At 33.2% G+C, this 20,482-nt stretch overlaps 1 protein-coding gene across 1 annotated transcript; it reads right to left on the reverse strand.

The window, feature by feature from the left end:
* Nucleotides 1–15,993: 15,993 nt before the first annotated feature.
* On the reverse strand, nt 15,994–20,225 carry LOC111986852 (protein JINGUBANG). The gene is given in 4 exon segments (XM_065766552.1): nt 15,994–17,316; nt 19,439–19,559; nt 19,562–19,900; nt 19,903–20,225. Coding segments are annotated over 4 exon segments (1,458 nt in total). The 5' UTR covers nt 20,087–20,225; the 3' UTR covers nt 15,994–16,502.
* Nucleotides 20,226–20,482: the final 257 nt, after the last annotated feature.

The following is a 20,482-nucleotide window of genomic DNA, read 5'->3' on the forward strand; positions in this document are numbered from 1 at the left end:
TGACCAAGTAAATTACCTAATTTACCCTTATTATATTAACAAAATTACACAAGGGGAAGGGCTAATTAATCCATTCCCCCTTACTAATTTTAAAAACATCCAAATAAGGTGGAGGTGAATCATTCTCCTCTACTCTCCTCTCCACTACTCCCTTTCCCTCTACTCTCCTCTACTCTCCTCCCTCTCTAAACTTCCAAACAAGCCATTAAGGTAGTGACATGAGGGATCTCAGACACTTGTACAACTACAAAAAGAGCCATCACGATTAAATTTCCACTTTTTTATAACTGCAAACCTGCAGTTTANAAGGATAACATCACAAATCATTAAATTAAACAATTAAAAATAATAATATTACATTTCGTCATTTATATATATTTTTAATAAATTCAAATTTAGAATAGGTAATTTCATCATACACCTGTATTTTTTCAGTATTAAGTAAGTATACTGAAATGAATGAAAGTAGATCGAATGGACCAAAATAGACTGACTGGGACTGAATTGGTCCAAAATGGTCCAAACTAGATCTAAGTGGACTAAAATGGACTAAACTGACTGAATAGACCAACTTGGACCGAAATCAATAAAAAAAAAAAATGGTGACATTCCCGATGATTTGGCTCAATAAGAACATAATGACATTAAATACTATGTTTTGACTTTTATAGATGGATCATTTGTCTCAACGGTCCACATTTAGATAACTTTGCAAAGGTAAGAAAAAATTTCAAAAAAAAAAAGTTGTGTGAGCACTGAGCACGCTAACATTTTTTTTTTTTTTTTTTAATGAATAAGGCACTGAGCACACTACCATTGAGTTAATTGTTAGCATACCGTAAATTAAAATACTATGCATATTGAATATGGCACTTTGCCTTCTTAAATGCTGATTTTTATTGAAAATTTGAAAGCAGTCATGATTCGTGAAGGAAACGTGTTAGCAGATTCTTATTTCTCATCAGAAGTTTGTTTGTTTGTTTGAACTTAAAATTGAAACATAAAAACTAGCTTTTTATGCATTTTTAAGGCACCCTAAAAATAAGGTTTTGGAGATAAATTAAGTAGCGAAAAACCAAGATCCCTTTTTAAGTATGCATGTGATAACTGCTCAGGTCCAGCCCTTGGCCTAAAGCCTAAGGCCCCTAACATAGAAAGGCCCCATATTAATATGGGGGCAGTATTTTTTTTTTTTTTTTTCCTAATCAAGAAAAGAGTGAGTTATTTGTACAATTTTTTTTAGGACAAAGTTTAGCTACAAAATTGGTTATACCTTTATGCTACAAACTTACTTAATAAAATAAATATTATTGCATATTTTGAAAATCTAACCGTTGAATTACATGTTCTTTATGCTCTTAATACACATGTCAATTTTTGTGTCAATCGGATATTATTTACTATATAATCTATAATCTTATATTTTATACATAATTTTAAATTACAAAAACTTGCAATTTAAAAATTTATTGACGACATAGCTATTGATCTTTAATTTTCTTGAAATTTTGCAAACATGGAGGATATAAGAAGAAGATGTAATCCAACTGTGGATTTGTCAAAATTCACCTCCAATGAAAAGTTATTGAGTGAGTTTGTAGCCTAAGGCTATAATCGATTTTGTTGCTAAACTTTGTCCTTTTTTTTATTATCACATAAGTCTTATAAATTGGTATGTCATCCATCACAATAAGTAATTCAATATTTATTTATTCTTTTACTGAAATGTTACATCTATAAGTTTTTTGTAGTAAAATTTGTAGTAACTTTATCATCTTCTCCACATCACAAAAATTATGAATTAATAGAAATACAAAGCAATCACCAATTCACCATGAGAGTAATGCAATAGATATAAACTATTTTACAACATTTTTACAAACTATTAATGTGACCAACTTCTCATTAGTTTTCATCTAGGCCCACCATTAACATCACTTTTTCATTTACCAATAACCACTCACCACATCAGCAGTTTGTAAAAACTTTTGTAAAAAAGTTTGTATTTCTAGCATTACTCTTCACCATTAAGTGAATGAAAAATGCTAAAACAAATTTAAATTTTATGACAAAAAACTTACAAATTGATGTGGCAGGAATATGATTGGTGCCACTCAAACAATATAATAAATAAATGTTTTGAATCTTTTTTTTTTTAAATTGATGACACGTCAATTTATAAAACCTATATAACAAGTATCAGTAGCTCACGCTAGGTGAATTAAGTCTTATTAATTAGTAAGAACTAATTGTGGATCCCGCATGTTACGCGTGATAATATTTTTAAGATGGCCCATTAAATTTATTTTTGGAGTTTGGACTAATTTAATAAATAGTAATGTATTTCAAAATCATATTTTCATTTGTTATAGTGACAATCACAAATGTAATATATAATTTTTGTCATACCTAAATGAAAACTGTGGGCGCCCGAGGACCAAGGAAGGGATCATTGAGTTGTTATTATTGTTATTGAGGCATCATAAGCCCGACAAGGGAATTCACCCGAGGAGGAGAAGAGACAAAAGACTTTTGGGAACTCCAGTTGGGAAGGATAGGTTGTGGAGAGAGGATTAGTGAGAGTAGGGGAAGTTTCCAGTTGGGAGTAGCCTGTTGCCTCCGTATTAAATGGTGGGCAATAGTTATCATTGTTATTGAGGGATCATAAGCCCGACGAGGGAATTCACCCGAGGAGGAGAAGAGACAAAAGACTTTTGGGAACTCCAATTGGGAAGGATAGGTTGTGGAGAGAGAATTAGTGAGAGTAGGGAAAGTTTCCAGTTGGGAGTAGTCTGTTGCCTCCGTATTAAATAGTGGGCAATAGCTTTATCAGCTGTATTGATGAGAAAATGACCTAAACAGTGTAATTCATAGCTAAGCAAACTCCATCTACCACCTTCTTCAAACATTTAAAGGGACAAGTGTCATGAAGAGAAATTTGGGAGTTAAAGATGGAAGGTCAGGATGCAAAGGAGGGGGAGTATATAAAAAAAAGATGGTTTTTAGAGAAGGGGATCCAAACACAAGTATCAAAAGGAAAAAAAGAAACAAGAAGAACATTGAGAGAAGAGAGTGAATAGTACAATTTTCTATATAACATTGGCCGCCTTGTGCAGGCCTGTAGGGAGACATTTGCTCATCTATTCTATAACATCAGCCCTTTCTTCCTTATTTTCATCCTCGAGCATAGCCCTCTCTTGTTGTTTGTTTCCCTCTCTTACAAATTTTATTGATTTGGGCCAAGGTTGAACTGTATAACTCACTATTCTAAGTGGGCTTGGGTTACAAAATCTTTTGGCCCTTACAAAAACAATACAATTTTTCTCATGAATTCAAAAGGTTGAAAGAATATTAATTTTTTAATAAAAATTATTTTTAGCATTTTATGTATCATTAAAAAGTAACTAAAATTTGGAAATTATTTTTTAGTTTTAAAAAAACTTTTTCAAATCCAATTGTTTCTACCGTACAATCAAAAATAATGAGAAACATATCCAAAAAAAATTATAAAATTAAAAAAAAAATACAATTCAAAAAAAAAAAGAAAGGGAAAAATAAAACCCACATCAAAGTCAAACTCTTTCTCCCAAATATGTAAAAAATTTCAAATGTGATGTGATCAAACCAAATATTTAATGCATAATCAAGTTCAAAAATTTTACCTTATTATACATAATGAGTCTAATCAAGCCAAATATTGTGTCAATACTGTCATAATCTAATCTAACATGCGAAAAATGAATAGATAAATAAATAATTTTAAAATTGAAATTGAATTTGTTTTCTTAAAAATCTCAAAAAATACACTAATGAAATAAGGAAGATAAGCAATACAAAATATTCGTAAATGCTTAAAAACAATTACTCACACATCTAAAAACATCATATAATAAAGATATAAAAATTTGGTGCTAATTTGTTAAACAATATATTTACAAACAGTGAAAGGAAACTGCACAAAGATCATCTTCTTCAACTACACTAACCGTTCTTCATCATATTGTCCAAAATCCTGTTGTTTTCCAAATAAACTAAAACCTGACAATGACATAAAATATGGACATATTATAATAAATTTTCCCCTAAATATGGTCAACAACATTAAAAGTATTTAGTATTGCAAATAATATGATAAAAAATACTTGCATCAAGGAACACATATGAGTTAGTCAATAATAAGATAATAAGTGTACAAACTTCATAAAAAAATCCAACAAAAAATATGAAAAAAAAAATGAGAGAGAGAGAGAGAGAGAGAGAGAGAGAGAACCTTTTTGTGTGGGAAAATAAAATATGCATAAAATGAGAAAGTGACAAATTTATAGTAAGAGGATGAGAATAGGAAGAGACAAAATAAAAGGAAGATAAAGGGACAAAATTATATGTAAAGTTAAAACCATTTAAGAAGAATATATATAGACAATACTTTTAACATTAAAATTTAAGTATATAAATATGTAAAGATAAAACCGCCTAAGATAAATTTGTAAAGTAAATGTATTTATATATTTAATAATGTCAAAAAAATTAAAAGTAAAAAAAAAAAATAGTAATAATGATGTGACAATGACATAAAGGATGAGGTGGTTTAATAAGAGTGTAATAACAATAAATACTACGCTTCAGCTTTTATAAATAAATATTAGATTTAGATTTAGATTTAAATTAGATTAGATTTAGATTTAGATTTAAATTTAGATTTAGATTAATAATAAAATTATAATATAAAAAATAAATTAAATATTATTTAAGTGATGTTTAGAAATAAAAAGCGTTCATTAAAATTTTCACCTTACGCCTCTGTCCTGGGCCGGCCTGTAACTGCCAGCATGAATGCCTGATTCAATTATTTTTCAAATAAGGAGCCAGAGCACATCTCTAGTCAAAGTAACAGCCACTAACAGGCTAACAGCAATAAGAACCTTGTAAAGAACATCAAAGGTCGAAGCTGGCACTGTATGACTGACCATTTGGTATTTTAAAAAGGACTAAATTAAGGACATTGTGATGAGTTTTAATTTTTAAAAGAACTACATAATATTGCCAGTCCTTTAAATCCCATTAAACAAGAACCAAATCAACACTATAATATCTTTGCGTTGCGTGTAATGACTAATGAGCTAATCTAGAAAATGAAGAGCAAAACAAGACCGGAATGTTTTAATCTATTTTCCTAGATTTAGAAAACCGAACATAAAGTCAAATAATTCCCATTCAGCGAAAAGAAAAAGTCAAATAATTCCCAAAATACAAGGACGGTATGTTTGGGCTAGCCCAAAAGTAGGAAACATCCTAGCTACCAATCACTTCCGTTGACCTTAATACTTGGGCTTATCATTAATTGACTTTTACTTTAGGAGGAGTAGCAACAATCACCAATCTCTTAAGCCAACCCAAAGTAGAAAAATGATAAATTGAATTCTTTTTTACTTAAAAAAGGGTTTTCGAATCCCAGTAAAAATAATATCACATATACCACTGAAGTTTTGACAGAGCTATTATTTAGAACAATACATTTGTTAAAGCTATCATTTTACACTAACACACAAGTTATTGCCTTATCTAATTATGATTTAAACTTTCGTGAGTTCGAGGTCAACCACCTTATCCTAGACTTGAGAAGTAGGATTGTTTATGTACACAGTTAGGCTTATCCCAATACCAGAATCTAGTCTGGCCAAACCTAAAGAGTGGTTTCCTACGTTACTTTGAAAATCACATACCCACCACACACACAAGCGCAATGAACCAAATTTCTATACTATGTTCTATCACTTTCCTACCAGTCTATGGCCATTTTTCTATCACAATTTCTGCTTCTTTTTTGTGGGCCTTCTTGTTTGGTATCCAATATTTTTGTACCTCTTGTCCTCTTATTGAAATTTGACCGTATCTCTGAGGGGATTGAGATGAATGGCATGCATATCTAGTAACATTAAAATGACTTATCCTCGTTGAGAATCCGATGACCTTAAATCCGGGCATTTCTTTGAATCCACATATATATGGTACAGTTGCAGCAAAGGCCTAAAGGCTAACACAGGACTTCAAACTTAAATAATAATAATAATAATAATAATCCTTTCAACACATGAACACCCAAGTGAAGTAAATATCGCAATTAATCAGTTTATCTTGACCTAAACAAAGTTTAATACGTATTCTTCCTAGACTCAATTTTCCCTCTCAATAGAACAAAAAATCACCTTTTTATTTTATTTTTTTTAATGATTATGGTGATTTTATTTTTCAACCCACCAAATTACCTTGATATACCCAAGCACCTAATTGTTGATAGTTAACCAAGTAACAAAAACAAAATACACTTTTATAGTTTTGTTTAATTTTAAGGTGTTGTTGACTACTAATAGTGGTTAACAAATTATTTTAAGGAAGTTTTGATACTATTTTTATAAAAAAATAAAAAATAAAGAACCGTAAAAAAATTAATTTTTTTTTATTTTCCTATAAAATATTTTTAAAGTATTTCCTAAATGTTCCTTAGAGTGTTGGTTAACTTTTCTCTTAATTTTATCATATTTTTCTTCAAACACACGAAGACTGTAGTCGGGGACAGACCGGGGGGTGGGGAAGGGGCCTAGCCCCTGGCCAAAGAAAAAAAAAAAAAAGGAAAAGAAATAATTGGGCTCCCCCCCCCCCTCTCCCCCCCCCCCCCCCCCAAAGAAAAAAAAATTAATGGTTATATTTTTTTTATTTCTATCCTCACACTTCCAAAAATTTAGACTCCTTCCCTCTTAATTAGTCTAACCCAATTAGCAATTATCCAACTCATAAACTTAACAAAAACAAAATTTTAAAATAAAAAATTTCAGTCAACCTAGTATTAGAGTACTAGCATTAAGTGTTCTAAATGCTAAATATTTAGTATTTAGAACACCAAATACTAAAAACACTACTGTAAAAAACATTTCAAATACTATATTAAAGTAGCAAAAGTAAGTTTTGGTTTGTGAATTTTTTTTTTTTTTTGGGCAACAGTTAATGCTCTTATGAAACAATATTATTTTGTGTTTTTTGTCTTTATTAGTAGATAATTGCATCTTAATATATTAAGAATAATGATTTTGTGTATTGATTATAGTTGATAGTTTGTTAGAATTATATGAATACTTATTTTAATTTTTTTTCTTCTTATACTTCGGCCCCCATCTTGAAATCCTAGGTCCACCCCTAGCTGTAGTGTATTTAACCATTTAAAAATGTTAAAATTGTTGTCATTTTTTTTTTAATGGGAAAGCTCTTATCAAGTTTATAACGTAATAAAAAATTAATCATCCAGGATTCCAGGTCAAAACACCAAAAATATTTTTAGGTGGAATTTGAATTCAAGTATTGTATTCCACACAAAAAAAAAAAAAAAAAAAAAAAAAAAAAACACTGTATCAATTGAACTAACTAAAATCAATTAAAACCAAGACATGAGTTAAACATGCAAGGTATTTGTCTAGATTGTCAGAGCCGTGACTGTGTGACCATCTGCATGAGCCGTGACTGATCGATACGAACTTGTGCTCATTTTTGCTGGTACTCCCTTCCTTCCTACATTACTTCATCTGAAAGTAACCTAGAGATATATCATATGAGTCATCCCCAAGTACAATGTTTCAACTATTGAATTAAGCCGTATTAGGTAGGTATGAATAAGCTTGGACATGCCTATCACATATCGTATTTAATTATAGCTGATACTATGGCCTATAGGATGGTCCTGACCCCTATGTATATATAAGACAATATTAACAAGCAAAACCGAACGTGTAATAATGTTGATAACTATAGCAACGTATCAATTAAGTATTACTAAGTAACCGTTTGGATACAGCTTTTAATTCTTAGTGTCTTTTTTTTTTTAAGTGTGTTTTATGTAATTGTGCACTATTTAGTGGGTCTCGTGTACTGTTCACAAAGTACTGTATTAAAAAAAAAAAAAAAAAAAAAACTTTAAAACCGGGTTCTACAGTATTATCTACACATTTAAAAATTATTTTATTACAGTTTTTTCAGTTTTCAGCAAAATAAGCGGTATCCAAATAGACTTAACAATCGTTTGTTTAAACATTAACGATTTCTAAAAAATGAGTCTAATTCCAAAAGGTATACTCTAGAAAACTATTTATTTTTCTATGTTTGGTATTTAGCCTTAAAAATGAGTTAGAAAACTATATTTTGGCTTCTTTTATTTAGCTTAGTGTGAAATAAAGAGTTGTTTTCCAGAAAATTTTAGAGAGAAACAACCTCTAAAAAATAAATCATTGTTTTAATAGGGTTTTTCATTGGCGATAGATAGTTTTCTTTTGACCAAATATTTTATTTTATACAGCCAATCATATACAAAAAAACGTATAAAACTACTTTGGCATAAAGTTATACATCAAAACAAATGGAATAATTAGGGGTGATAATCATAACAAATATAGATTGGCTAAGTTCAATTAACTACAACCCCTAAAATGTAAGTCATACTTTTAATAGAGTTTTTCGGTGACCATAATAGTTTTTCTTTGACCCATGTTTTTTATGTTACCAAACATATACAAGAAAACACATAAAACTGTTTTCACATATAAAGTTTTTCATCAAAACAAATAGAATTATTGGTGTTGGTAATCATAACGGATATAGATTGGCCAAGTTCAATAACCACAAGTTCCCAATGGTATTTTTTCCTTGATAGTTTGGTGTTTAATAAATAATTTTCTTTTAGCATTTGCATTTGAAATTGTGGGGATCCAAAGTTTACAAAGCAAGTCATTAGCAAGAACCTAGCTGAAATTGTAGTTCTTATTGGCAAACGATCAGCAAGACGTAAAGGACCTATAAGTATAATCTACTCACTACACCAAGGATCAGTTATCAATGGGGTTGGTCGAAATTGCTCCTATGGTTATGTTAGACACAGCTGGTTGAAAATATATTTTTATAGAGTGACAACCAAGTGCCCTCATACCTTTGTCGGAATGTGATTTGGGTATTTAATTAAAAGACCTATTTTGTGGGTACAATGAGAAATTTTTAGCCATTTGAATCCAGAAGGGTTTAGTTTGACAACTCATATCCCTCAAAGAGAGCTAATGGAGGAAACTGGAAAGTTATATTGTAAGTAATTATTTTGACAACTGACTACATAATGAGTTACATATGGTATACTTATTACTCATTATATCTAATCACTCTTTCACATAGGTGTAGGTCTTATACTGTAAATCCATTTTTATGTGAGATAGAATAATATGTTTTTTTTTTTTTAACGAGATAGGAGCAACTATAGGGTTGTTTCAACCTCCTTTAATGACCGAAGGCTCAAATGGGGACTTGGCTCACTGGGTCCTTCCGAGCAAGTGGGCTGAAGCCTAACATTTTGAAATGGTGAATCCAAAATTTTACACGCTCAAAATATAAAGGAAAGGAAAACAATCAAACATCACATTAGCTTATCAAGAGGCAGGGAAAGAAATTGAGATTTCAAATCACAAATTTTTTGCCTCCAATAATTTCTGCATCCATTCCTGCAGCAAGAACTTATGTTTTAAACTCTTATAATTGTTTGTGTCCTATAATTTAATTTTTATTATACCATCATGAAATTTAAAATTACAAAGACAAAGAGAGAACAGCAAATAAAGATAAATAGTCTCTTCGTAAATCTCAAAAAGAAGAATCATGATACAGTTCCAGAAGAAAATACATAATCAATAATATTTACGGCTTTTATTAAAAACCAGAATTCAATCCTCTCTTAGAAACCTTAAAACACATAAAGCCCAAAAGCAAAAAGGCATAAAATGCTGATAAAAACACCTTTCTATACATTGGTTTATCAAGTTTATAATGTAAAAAAAAAATTATCATCCAGGTCAAAACACCAAAAATATTTTTAGGTGGAATTTGAATTCAAGTATTTTATTCCACCAAAAAAAAAAAAAAAAAACTGTACCAATTGAATAAACTAAAATCAATTAAAACCAAGACATGAGTTAAACATGCAGTGTATTTGTCTAGATTGTCAGAGCCGTGACTGTGTGACCATGTGCATGAAATTCGAAACGAACTTGTGCTCATTTTTGCTGGTACTTTTTCCCTTCCTTCCTACAATACTTCGTCTGAAAGTAACCTAAAGATATATCATATGAGTCATCCCCAAGTGCAATGTTGTCGTATTTAATTATAGCTGGTACTATGGCCTATAGGATGGTCCTGACCCCTATATACATAGTTGTCAAAAAGTGAAAAAGTGAATCATATCGTGAATCGATTTTTGATTTTTTTTTACCGTATATTGTATCGTATCGTGTATCGTAAGATACACAAACACTTAATAAAATCTATAAAAAATTATAAATATACATATATAAAGGGTATATTCATTATAAATTTTGAATATATTTAGCTAATGAGCAATTTATTCATCACTTATGTAATAATATTTAACAAGCTAATTAAATAAGGCGTAAATGCACTTTTAGTCCCTACATTTTGACGTTTTTCCATTTTACTCCCTACATTTTATTTTTTCCACTTTTAGTCCCTAAAACCAATTTACGCGTTCCATTTTAGTCCTTTCCGTTAGTCAACCGACTGAAATTGCTGAGGTGGCAGCCAGAGCAATTAAAATATTATAAAAATGCCACATCACCCATGACACGTCAGCATATAAATTTAAAAAATTAATTTTTTAATTTTAACAAAATTAAAAAACATAAAACAAAATTTAAAACATAAAAATACGTCAAATTTGAATCAAACACAAAAAAAAAAACCCAAAATTTTTCTCCAGAAACAAACGCACAAAGAACACAGTAGCAAGCATAAATCACCCAACCAAACCAAAATGAGAAACATTTTCAGTAAAACATCTTCATTTTACAATGGTCTGTACTTGAAAATGCAGTGGAACTCATTTTTCAATGTTTGTTTCTGGTAAAATGAAAAAAAAAAAATTCCAGTTCTCAAGACACATGAAATGCAAGTATAGTTGCACAAACCACCACTGATCACCCAAAAATCAAGATTGGGAAGAAAAGCAGCCACAACAGCCACCCACAAACCCACTCTGAAACCCCCACCAACCTTCGACAAATCCACTCCGAAACCACCATCAACAACCTACAAGCCCAGTCTGAAACCACCACCAACCACCCACAAACCCTGACAGAAATCACCACCAGCCCACCCAGAACCACCATCAACCACCCAAATAACAACCAAACCATCACCAACCACCCAAAATTTCAGATCAGATAGCCAAAAAAAAAAAAAAAAAACCCACGAACCCAGATCCCAACAAACCCAGTCGAACCCAGGGCCCACCATCTCTTTCTCTAAACCCAAATCCAAAGAGAAAGCTGAAGAAGTAATCGAAAACCAAGCTGGTGAGCCAGAGCTTGGGATCGTGAAGCAAGGTCTTGCCTTTCATGATCTTCTTGATCGCGAAGGGGATCCAAACCAGGGTCGCGACCACGTTGAAGCCCAATTGCCTGGTGGAGAGGAACGGGGCCGATGAATCAGACCGACGTTGAGCTTGGTCTTGGCCTGGATGAAATCGGCCATCGACTCGGCGAGTCGCGAGAAATCGCCTTGGTCCATCTGCTCCGATTGCTTCGGGGACTGGTGCGGAGCGACGAGGCGGATGTGAGGGAGGACATTGACGCCGAAGAGAGCGAAGCTCTGTTGAGACTCTTTGAACTCCGATTTTCTTTCATTTTGGGTTGGCTGGGAGATTTATGCTTGCTACTGTGTTCTTTGTGCGTTTGTTTTTGGAGAAAAATTCTGGGTTTTTTTTGTGTTTGATTCAAATTTGATGTATTTTTATGTTTTAAATTTTGTTTTATGTTTTTTAATTTTGTTAAAATTAAAAAATTAATTTTTTAAATTTATATGCTGACGTGTCATGGGTGATGTGGCATTTTTATAATATTTTAATTGCTCCGGCTGCCACCTCAGCAATTTCAGTCGGTTGACTGACGGAAAGGACTAAAATGGAACGCGTAAATTGGTTTTAAGGACTAAAAGTGGAAAAAATAAAATGTAGGGACTAAAATGGAAAAACGTCAAAATGTAGGGACTAAAAGTGCATTTATGCCATTAAATAAACCAAACTAGCACGTGTTTATAACATACACATTCAAATTGCTTAAATTCAAAAATTATAATATATTATAAATGACCCAAAAATTAATTTATTTTATCATATTCATCATATTGGCTAATCAACCCCATCTAAGTCAATGCTATTATCACGTTTATTATTTTGCAGATTTATTTTTTCATTAACATTTTCTTCATCGTCATTAACATTTACCGTCTTTTCTTGTTCTTTTTTTTCTAATAATTAAAAAAAAAAAATCTTCTTAGCATTCTAGTTTCTTGGACTTATAACAATAATGAAAAAAATAAAAAATAATTATATTTTCAATTAATATCTTATTAATAGTATAGAAAATAAATTTGTAAATATTAAAATTAAGTGTAAGTGTATACTGTATAGTCCAAATTTTGTAAAAGAAATAGAGGAAAAGAAACTTATGAATATGTTATTTTATTAGGTTAAATTAAGTACCCTAATGATTTTATGTTTAAAACAAGCCTGACAACTTGTTAGATTCAAATAAAAGTACAAATTTTAACAAAAAAAATCTCATTTTAAAGCATTTATCTATGGATCGTACGATTTTATGATACGATACAATTCATATGATACACACACTGCATCATTCGATTCATGAGCACTTTCGATATGTCGATATGATATGAAACTTTTTACACATGATACGATACGTATTGTATGATACGTATTGCGTATCGTACGATATTGACAACTATGCCTATGTATAAGACAATACTAACAAGCAAAACCGAACGTGCAATAATGTTGTTAACTATAGCAACATATCGATTAAGTATTACTAACAATCATTTGTTTCAATGTTAACGTTTTCTAAAAAATGAGTCTAATTCTAAAAGGTATACTCAAGAAAACTATTTATTTCTCTATGTTTGGTATTGGCCTTAAAGATGAGTTAGAAAACTATATTTTGGCTTCTTTTATTTAGCTTAGTGTGAAATAGAGAGTTGTTTTCCATAAAATTTTAAAGGGAAACAACCTCTAAAAAATAAGTCATTGTTTTTAGGGATAATTACACATAACCCACCTATGGTTTGGGCGAAAATCATTTTGCCTACCCGTGGTTTGAAAAGTGTCACTTAACCCACTTGAGGTATGTTCTGTTTGTTTTCCGTAACCCACCTCTGTTAAAATTAGGGGTAAATTGGTATTTTTGCTCACATTTTATATCTCTCTCCTCCCAAAACAAAAAATAGAACAAAAATGCATGAGAAACAAGATCAAAAATTGGTATTTTTCTCTCTCTCCATTCACACAAATTTTGAACATGAAGAACCCACCAAAGCCATCACCACCACTACCACTGAAACACCACAAAATCCAAAAAAAAAAAAACACCACAACACCGGCCACCACCACCGAACCACAACAACCCACAAATCACTTACCACCACCACTACAACATTAACACATCACAAACCCAAAAATTCCAACAAAATTTCCAACTCACAGAACCACAAACAACCACAAAGATCCACACCCATTGCCACTGCCAAACCCACCGCCGAATCACCAACCACCATGACCTAAGACCAATCTTCAAAACCTAGAAACATCGATCAAACCCAAGACCCATAACCCACACGATATAACCATCGATCAAACCAAGAAACCACAGAAACATTGATCTAAACCCAAGACCCACACGATATAAACCCAGAAACAACCAATCTTCAAGCCATCGCTGTTAGTCTTCTAGCCTCTGCCGTCGCCATTGCCATTGAGATAGACTTGGCTGACATGGGAGAGTCAATTACGACGACATTTGGCAAAACCCAAATCCAACCCAATGTCATGCTCCTCCTCAAAACCCATACCCAACCAACACAGCCAACTCGTGCTCCTCCACAGTCATCACCCAAGCCACCACGACCCAAAGCTACCGACGATCTAAACTGGAGTGTGAGAGATGAGAGAGACATGGACAGAACAGAGAGAGAGAGGAGCAGAAAAAGGGTGAGGAATAAATTTTTGTGTGTCTCGGAGAGTGAAAGATGTACAACAGAGTGAGGATGGTGAGATCGATGAGGTCGATTTCAAGCTCAGGGGTTGGGTTCACTGCTTCTGTGTCTCACTGTGATATTCTCTCTCTCTCTCTCTCTCTCTCTCTCTCTGCTTATGTGTCTGCGTGAGGAATAAATTAATTTATTGAGAAGAAAATAAGTTAATGTGATGAGTAAAATTTTCCTTTTGTGTTATTTTCTTTTGAGTGTGTTACAAAAATATAGTTTGTGATTTATTGGAGTTCTTGAGACAAGTTTCTAAATTCTTACAAATAGCATTTTTTGATCTTATTTTCTCTTGTTTTAGTGTCTTTTTTTTTTTTTTTTTAGGAGGAGAGAGATATAAAATATGAGCAAAAATACCTATTTACCCATGATTTTAACAGAGGTGGGTTACGGAAAACAAACGGAACATACCTCAAGTGGGTTAAGTGACACTTTTCAAAATAGGCAAAGTGATTTTCATCCAAACCACAAGTGGATTATGTGTAATTATTCCTTGTTTTTAATAGGGTTTTTCATTGGCCATAGATAGCTTTCCTTAACCATTTTTTTTTATATATATAGCCAATCATATACAGAAAAACGTATAAAACTACTTTCGCATAAGGTTATACATCAAAACAAATGGAATAATTAGGGGTGATAATCATAACGGATATAGATTGGCTAAGTTCAATTAACTACAACCCCCTTAAAAGTAAGTCATACTTTTAATAGAGTTTTTTGTTGACCGTAGATAGGTTTTTTTTTTACCCATATTTTTAATGTTACCAAAAATATACAAGAAAACACATAAAACTACTTTCACATATAAGGTTTTTCATCAAAACAAATAGAATTATTAGTGTTGGTAATCATAACAGATATTGATTGGCCAAGTTCAATAACCACAAGTTCCCAATAGTATTTTTTCCTTGCTAGTTTGGTGTTTAATAAATAATTTTCTTTTAGCATTTGCATTTGAATTTGTGGGGAACCAAAGTTTACAAAGCAAGTCATTAGCTAGGACCGAGCTGAAATTGTAGTTCTTATTGGCAAACGATAAGCAAGACAGGACCTATAAGTATAACCTACTCACTACACCAAGGATCAGTTATCAATGGGGTTGGTCGAAATTGCTCCTATGGTTATGTTAGACACAGCAGGTTGAAAATATATTTTTATAGAGTGACAACCAAGTGAGGGTACAATGAGGGTACAATGAGAAATTTTTAGCCATTTGAATCCAGAAGGGTTTAGTTTGACAACTCGTATCCCTCAAAGAGATCTAATGGAGGAAACTGGAAAGTAATATTGTAAGTAACTATTTTGACAACTGACTACGTAATGAGTTACATTGGTATACTTAGTATATCTAATCACTCTTTCGTATAGGTGTAGGTCTGAATCCGTCTTTATGTGAGATAGAATAATAGGTTTTTTTTCTTAGCGAGATAGGAGCTACTGTAGGGTTGTTTCAGCCTCCTTTAATGACCGAAGGCTCAAATGGGGACTCGGCTCGCTGTGTCCTTCCGAGCAAGTGGGCTGGAGCCCAACATTTTGAAATGGTGAATCCAAAATTTTACACGCTCAAAATATAAAGGAAAACAATCGAACATCACAGTAGCTTATCAAGGGGCAGGGAAAGAAATCGAAATTTCAAATCACAAATTTTTTGCCTCCAATAATTTCTGCATCCATTCCTGCAGCAAGAATTTTTTATTTAAACTCTTATAATTGTTTGTGTCCTATAATTTAATTTTTATTATACCATCATGAAATTTAAAATTACAAAGACAGAAAGAGTACAGCAAATAAAGATAAAAAATTCTCTTTGTAAAGCTCAAAAAGAAGAATCATGATACAGTCGCGGAAGAAAATACATAAACAATAGAGTAATATTTACACCACTTATTAAAAACCAGAATTCAATCCTCTCTTAGAAACCTTAAAACACATAAAGCCCAAAAGCAAAAAGGCATGAAATGCTGATAAAAACACCTTTCCATACATTGGTTTATCATTTAATTTGAAGTGCATATTCTTTGAATCAAAATTCTTTGTACAATATAACACGAGACATGTGGACAAGTAGACAACCAATCTCGCAAGGCAAATCTTGTTGCCACAAAGTTGCAAGAATCTTGACCTTTTTCACCAGCTCATTTCAAGTGGCAAAATCTCATTACATTACATGACCAACCAATTGTTTACTCCGTCATCATCTTGTGAGGAAATTATCAAGTGGTCCCCAAACCACTCACATCTCCTATGCTTCTCATCTTTTTGCTTGTAAAGTTATTGTAACTGTACAGGATCATTACTGTGGTCACTTTTTTAAATTTTTTTTTTTTTTTTTTAATTTCACTCTCTTTTTAACCTCGATGGCTATTCTTCCTATTTAGGTTAGGCGAATTATAATTGGAAAAACTCGCTCTCATTTGCTTCAAGTCCGGTGCCTGTTCTGACACGCGCCACACTTTTACCGAATTATCCAAGCTCCCACTATACACTATCCACCGTTGATCACCATCTTCTTGATTATCACGATCTTCCTCAACCGCCAAGCACTTAACGGGTCCGTTATGACCCGTAAGAACCGAGAGGCAAACGTGGGCCCCGCCGGCCTCCCTCCTCCACACGCAAATATTCTTATCAGCGGACCCACTGAACAAAAGGTTCCCCGCCGTAGCCAGGCACAGCACCGCAACCTTGTGACCCCTAAGGACCCCACCATGGGACAAGTGCTTTTCACGTTCCCAGAAATTCACAAGCCCATCCGACGAACCACAATACACCACGTCAGCACCACCTGAAACCGATGATTGATTCACGGCCAATGATGTAACCGCGTTCTCTTGCTTCAACAAAACCTGCACCAGAAAATGCTTCGTCCCTTTCCCTTGCAACTCTCTTTTCCACATCTTCACCGTCCCATCTGCAGAGCCTGTGAAAACCAGCGAATCGAACCCAGAAACGACGGCGTTTACTGCATCATCGTGAGCTGGGATTGACTCTAAGCACTTCGAATTCGCTATGCGCCACACTTTCAGCGTTTTGTCCCAGGAGCCTGAGTACAACAAACCCAATTCCTCGTTCAAGCTCATGCATGAAACGGCGTCAAAGTGTTTGATAAAAACAACGTTGCGGTTTCTCCGAACTTCCACGTAGTTTTTCGGGTTCCACGAGCTTTTTTTTTTTTTTTTGGGGAGGACTAGAATTTAGAACGTGAAGAAGCGTTTTCATACTCGGTGTTTTTGACCTTTCAGATTCACCAGTGGTCCAGTACAAATAAAAATTTTTGACCTTCGAGTTGGTCAAAATTTTAATGCACGTTTTTCCATTAAAACATTGAGTGTGTACATTGGCAACTTTGCTATAAAAAGTGGTTTTTGGATTTCTTTTCTGCATAATAAAATGGTGTCTCTTTGTTGTCTTTGAATTTGTCTTATGACTGGCATGGATAAGGGAAAGGTTGCACTTGCTGAGTTAAATTAGCAATTGAGGTGTTCTTTTTCTTCTTTTCTTAGTCCGGATGAGTTAACCTAAGTGCATTTATTTAGAAAATATTTTAAAAAAATTTTATAGAAAAGGAAAAAAAATATTTGACAACTTTTTATATTTTTCATAAAAATAATATTAAAATTTTTGTAAAATAATTTATTAATAATTGTCCTAAGTATATTTGTTAATAGGACTCTTTAAAATTTATCATTTATACTAGGCAAAGTACATTAGATATAGAGTTGAAAACTTTGAATACCGTGATTGTGTTGATTTTTTTTTTTTTTTGAATATGTGACGAAGTAGAGTAAATTTTGTTATCGTATACTGTGATTTAATTAATTAACCTTATGAATTATGAATCATAATTAGGTCAAATGTAAATTTTTTAGTATTTTTAGGAATACGACTTGTATTTGAATTCTTCCTCTTTATGGTTTGTGGCTAATTATTCAGTGTTCTAAAAAGTACAAAAAAATGTGTGTTTTGCTCTCTTACATAATAATGAGTCTCATCAATTAAATTTGTAGTATAATTTACTATTCATAAGAGAGGAGTAGCGCACATTTATTGTGCTTCAAGAGCACAAAATTATTACATCTCACTTTTCTTTTTCTTTTTTTTCTTTTTTTTTTTTTTGAGAAAGTATTACATCTCACTTAAAATAAGTATAATCATTTTATCTCTAAGGGGTTACATTTTGTATGCATTAATTTTATTTTTTTCATAGAAAAAAAATGTAAGTAAATTTTATTAATTAATGAATTAAATCGATTTGGAATACAGCATCCAAATCATCTAATAGATCTTTTACCATCAATACCTGTAGATAAAAAATTGTATTTTAAGCAACGGCATGGGCAATGTGATTGCCCTCCCTTTTACACGATGAAAACTGCAACTCTTTAATGATGAATTTAAGTGCTACATTTTTTTTTTTATACAAAGCTTGCCATTACAAACAGACAAGCAGATAAAAGGAAAACAACAAAGCTCACAGAGAAGAAACAAAAGGCTCTAATCAGTACAATCAGCTTGAACAATATCCTGCACTACCTAGGGAAAACTCCTCTCCACACCTGAGTGTCTTCACTTCGCCTAGCCAAATGAGCCAATTCATGAGCAACTCTGTTATAATCCCGATTACATGATTGACCTTCCAACTGGTAAAAGAGCTCAGCAAGGCACGGATGCCTTGAAACAGATGGCCAATGCTACATTCTTTCACATCAGCATCATGAGTTAATACTTTCTCCACAAAAAAAAAAAAAAAAAAAAATCATGTGTTAATAGGGGCGGCAACACTTGTTGTTTTGAACCCCTGACTTCAAATATATATATATATATATATATATATTTTTATTTGTTTATTTTATGCTTAAAAATATTTTTGCATATCCTAATCATAGATCAGTACAACCTAAAACTAAACAACAAGGAGATATTTAGTATTGTGGGGGGAGAAAAACCCAACCCAACTTATTGGGCCCAAGGCCCTGAATGAGGAGCACTCTTCGTCCGAGGAGGTGTGACCTTCAGTCAGAGGCCCACGTCAAAAGGGGATGCCCTGGGACAAGCCCGCATACCATCCGAGGAGATGCTCATATGTCCGAGTAGTCCTGCATCTTCGGATCCGAAGAGGCCAGACCCAACACGAGTATGGGAGGTTCAAGCGATTTATTTGACAAGTGTCAAGGGGGAGAGGAACCTCGGACACACATAAAGATAACGGGAGCAGAGAAATACCAAGGAGGTATACTTCAACCACCACATTTAATGCACTGNCACGTAGTTTTTCGGGTTCCACGAGCATTTCACGAGGTCTTTAAACGAGGGCAAGCTTCCAATACGTTTGAAACTAACGGGGCCTTTCTGCGAAAACTTCCAGATTCGGATTTTACCGTCTTGGTGACCAGTGAAAATCCTATCCCACATATAACAATGGTTTTCACTAACCCACTGTTCGATTTAAACCCAGAAAACTCCTTCATGTTCTTCCAAACACGTATGTTCTTGCTGTCCGAACCTGTGTACAACAAATCCCCGGACACCGCTAAAGAATATATGTGACCTTCTTCTCGTACGAGCGAGCCTATGAGACCGTTAATCCGAGGAAGACCCTCGAAGAAATTAGTGAAAGGTGAAGGAGCTATCCATGGGGACTTGTTCATAGGCGAGGATTGGTTCCACGGAGACATGACATTGTACGGCGAGGAACCAACAGTACTTTCGTAGTTTCCGGGACTCGTTGCTGCAGAGGACAAACTGGTCGGCGTGAGTACTCTAAATTATCGTTGCTATTTTGACTTTGATTATTGTCGGTGTTGTAATTGTCATCGTCGAATTTGTTTGATGACAACATAGCCGGATCTGAATGTAACAGAGATCCTAGCTTTGGTCGGCCTAGGGTGCCTGTTTGCTCCATAACAACGGTGCCACCTCTGTCGTTTGTCATTCTTGGATCAAATAGATGGGAAAGTTTGTGTTTGGTCGGTGAGAATTTGAGAGAGAAATTGAAGGAAAAATAAAGAGAATGTGTGTAAAATTTTTTGTGAGGTAATAGAGATTTGAGAATTAGAATGAAGGTGAAGGTGTATTGGTATATATATATATATATATAGGAACAAAAATCAATGGTGGTTGTGTGGGTTGGCGATACGTGGTGAAATATACGTGATCGTTATGAACTGGAAAACCGGCTGTGCCGGTAATGAGGAAACTAGAAAGAAAAAAAATAGTAATTGTTGGTACTTTTGTTGTGTGTGTATGGAGGTGATGATAAATGGTTTTATTGTTTCTCTATTTTCGGCGTTTGAGATCCACGCGCTATTTTGGAAACTTTTTTTTTTTT

This window comes from Quercus suber, unplaced genomic scaffold (genome assembly GCF_002906115.3).
Source record: "Quercus suber isolate HL8 unplaced genomic scaffold, Cork oak 2.0 scaffold_717, whole genome shotgun sequence".
Taxonomy (NCBI): domain Eukaryota; kingdom Viridiplantae; phylum Streptophyta; class Magnoliopsida; order Fagales; family Fagaceae; genus Quercus; species Quercus suber.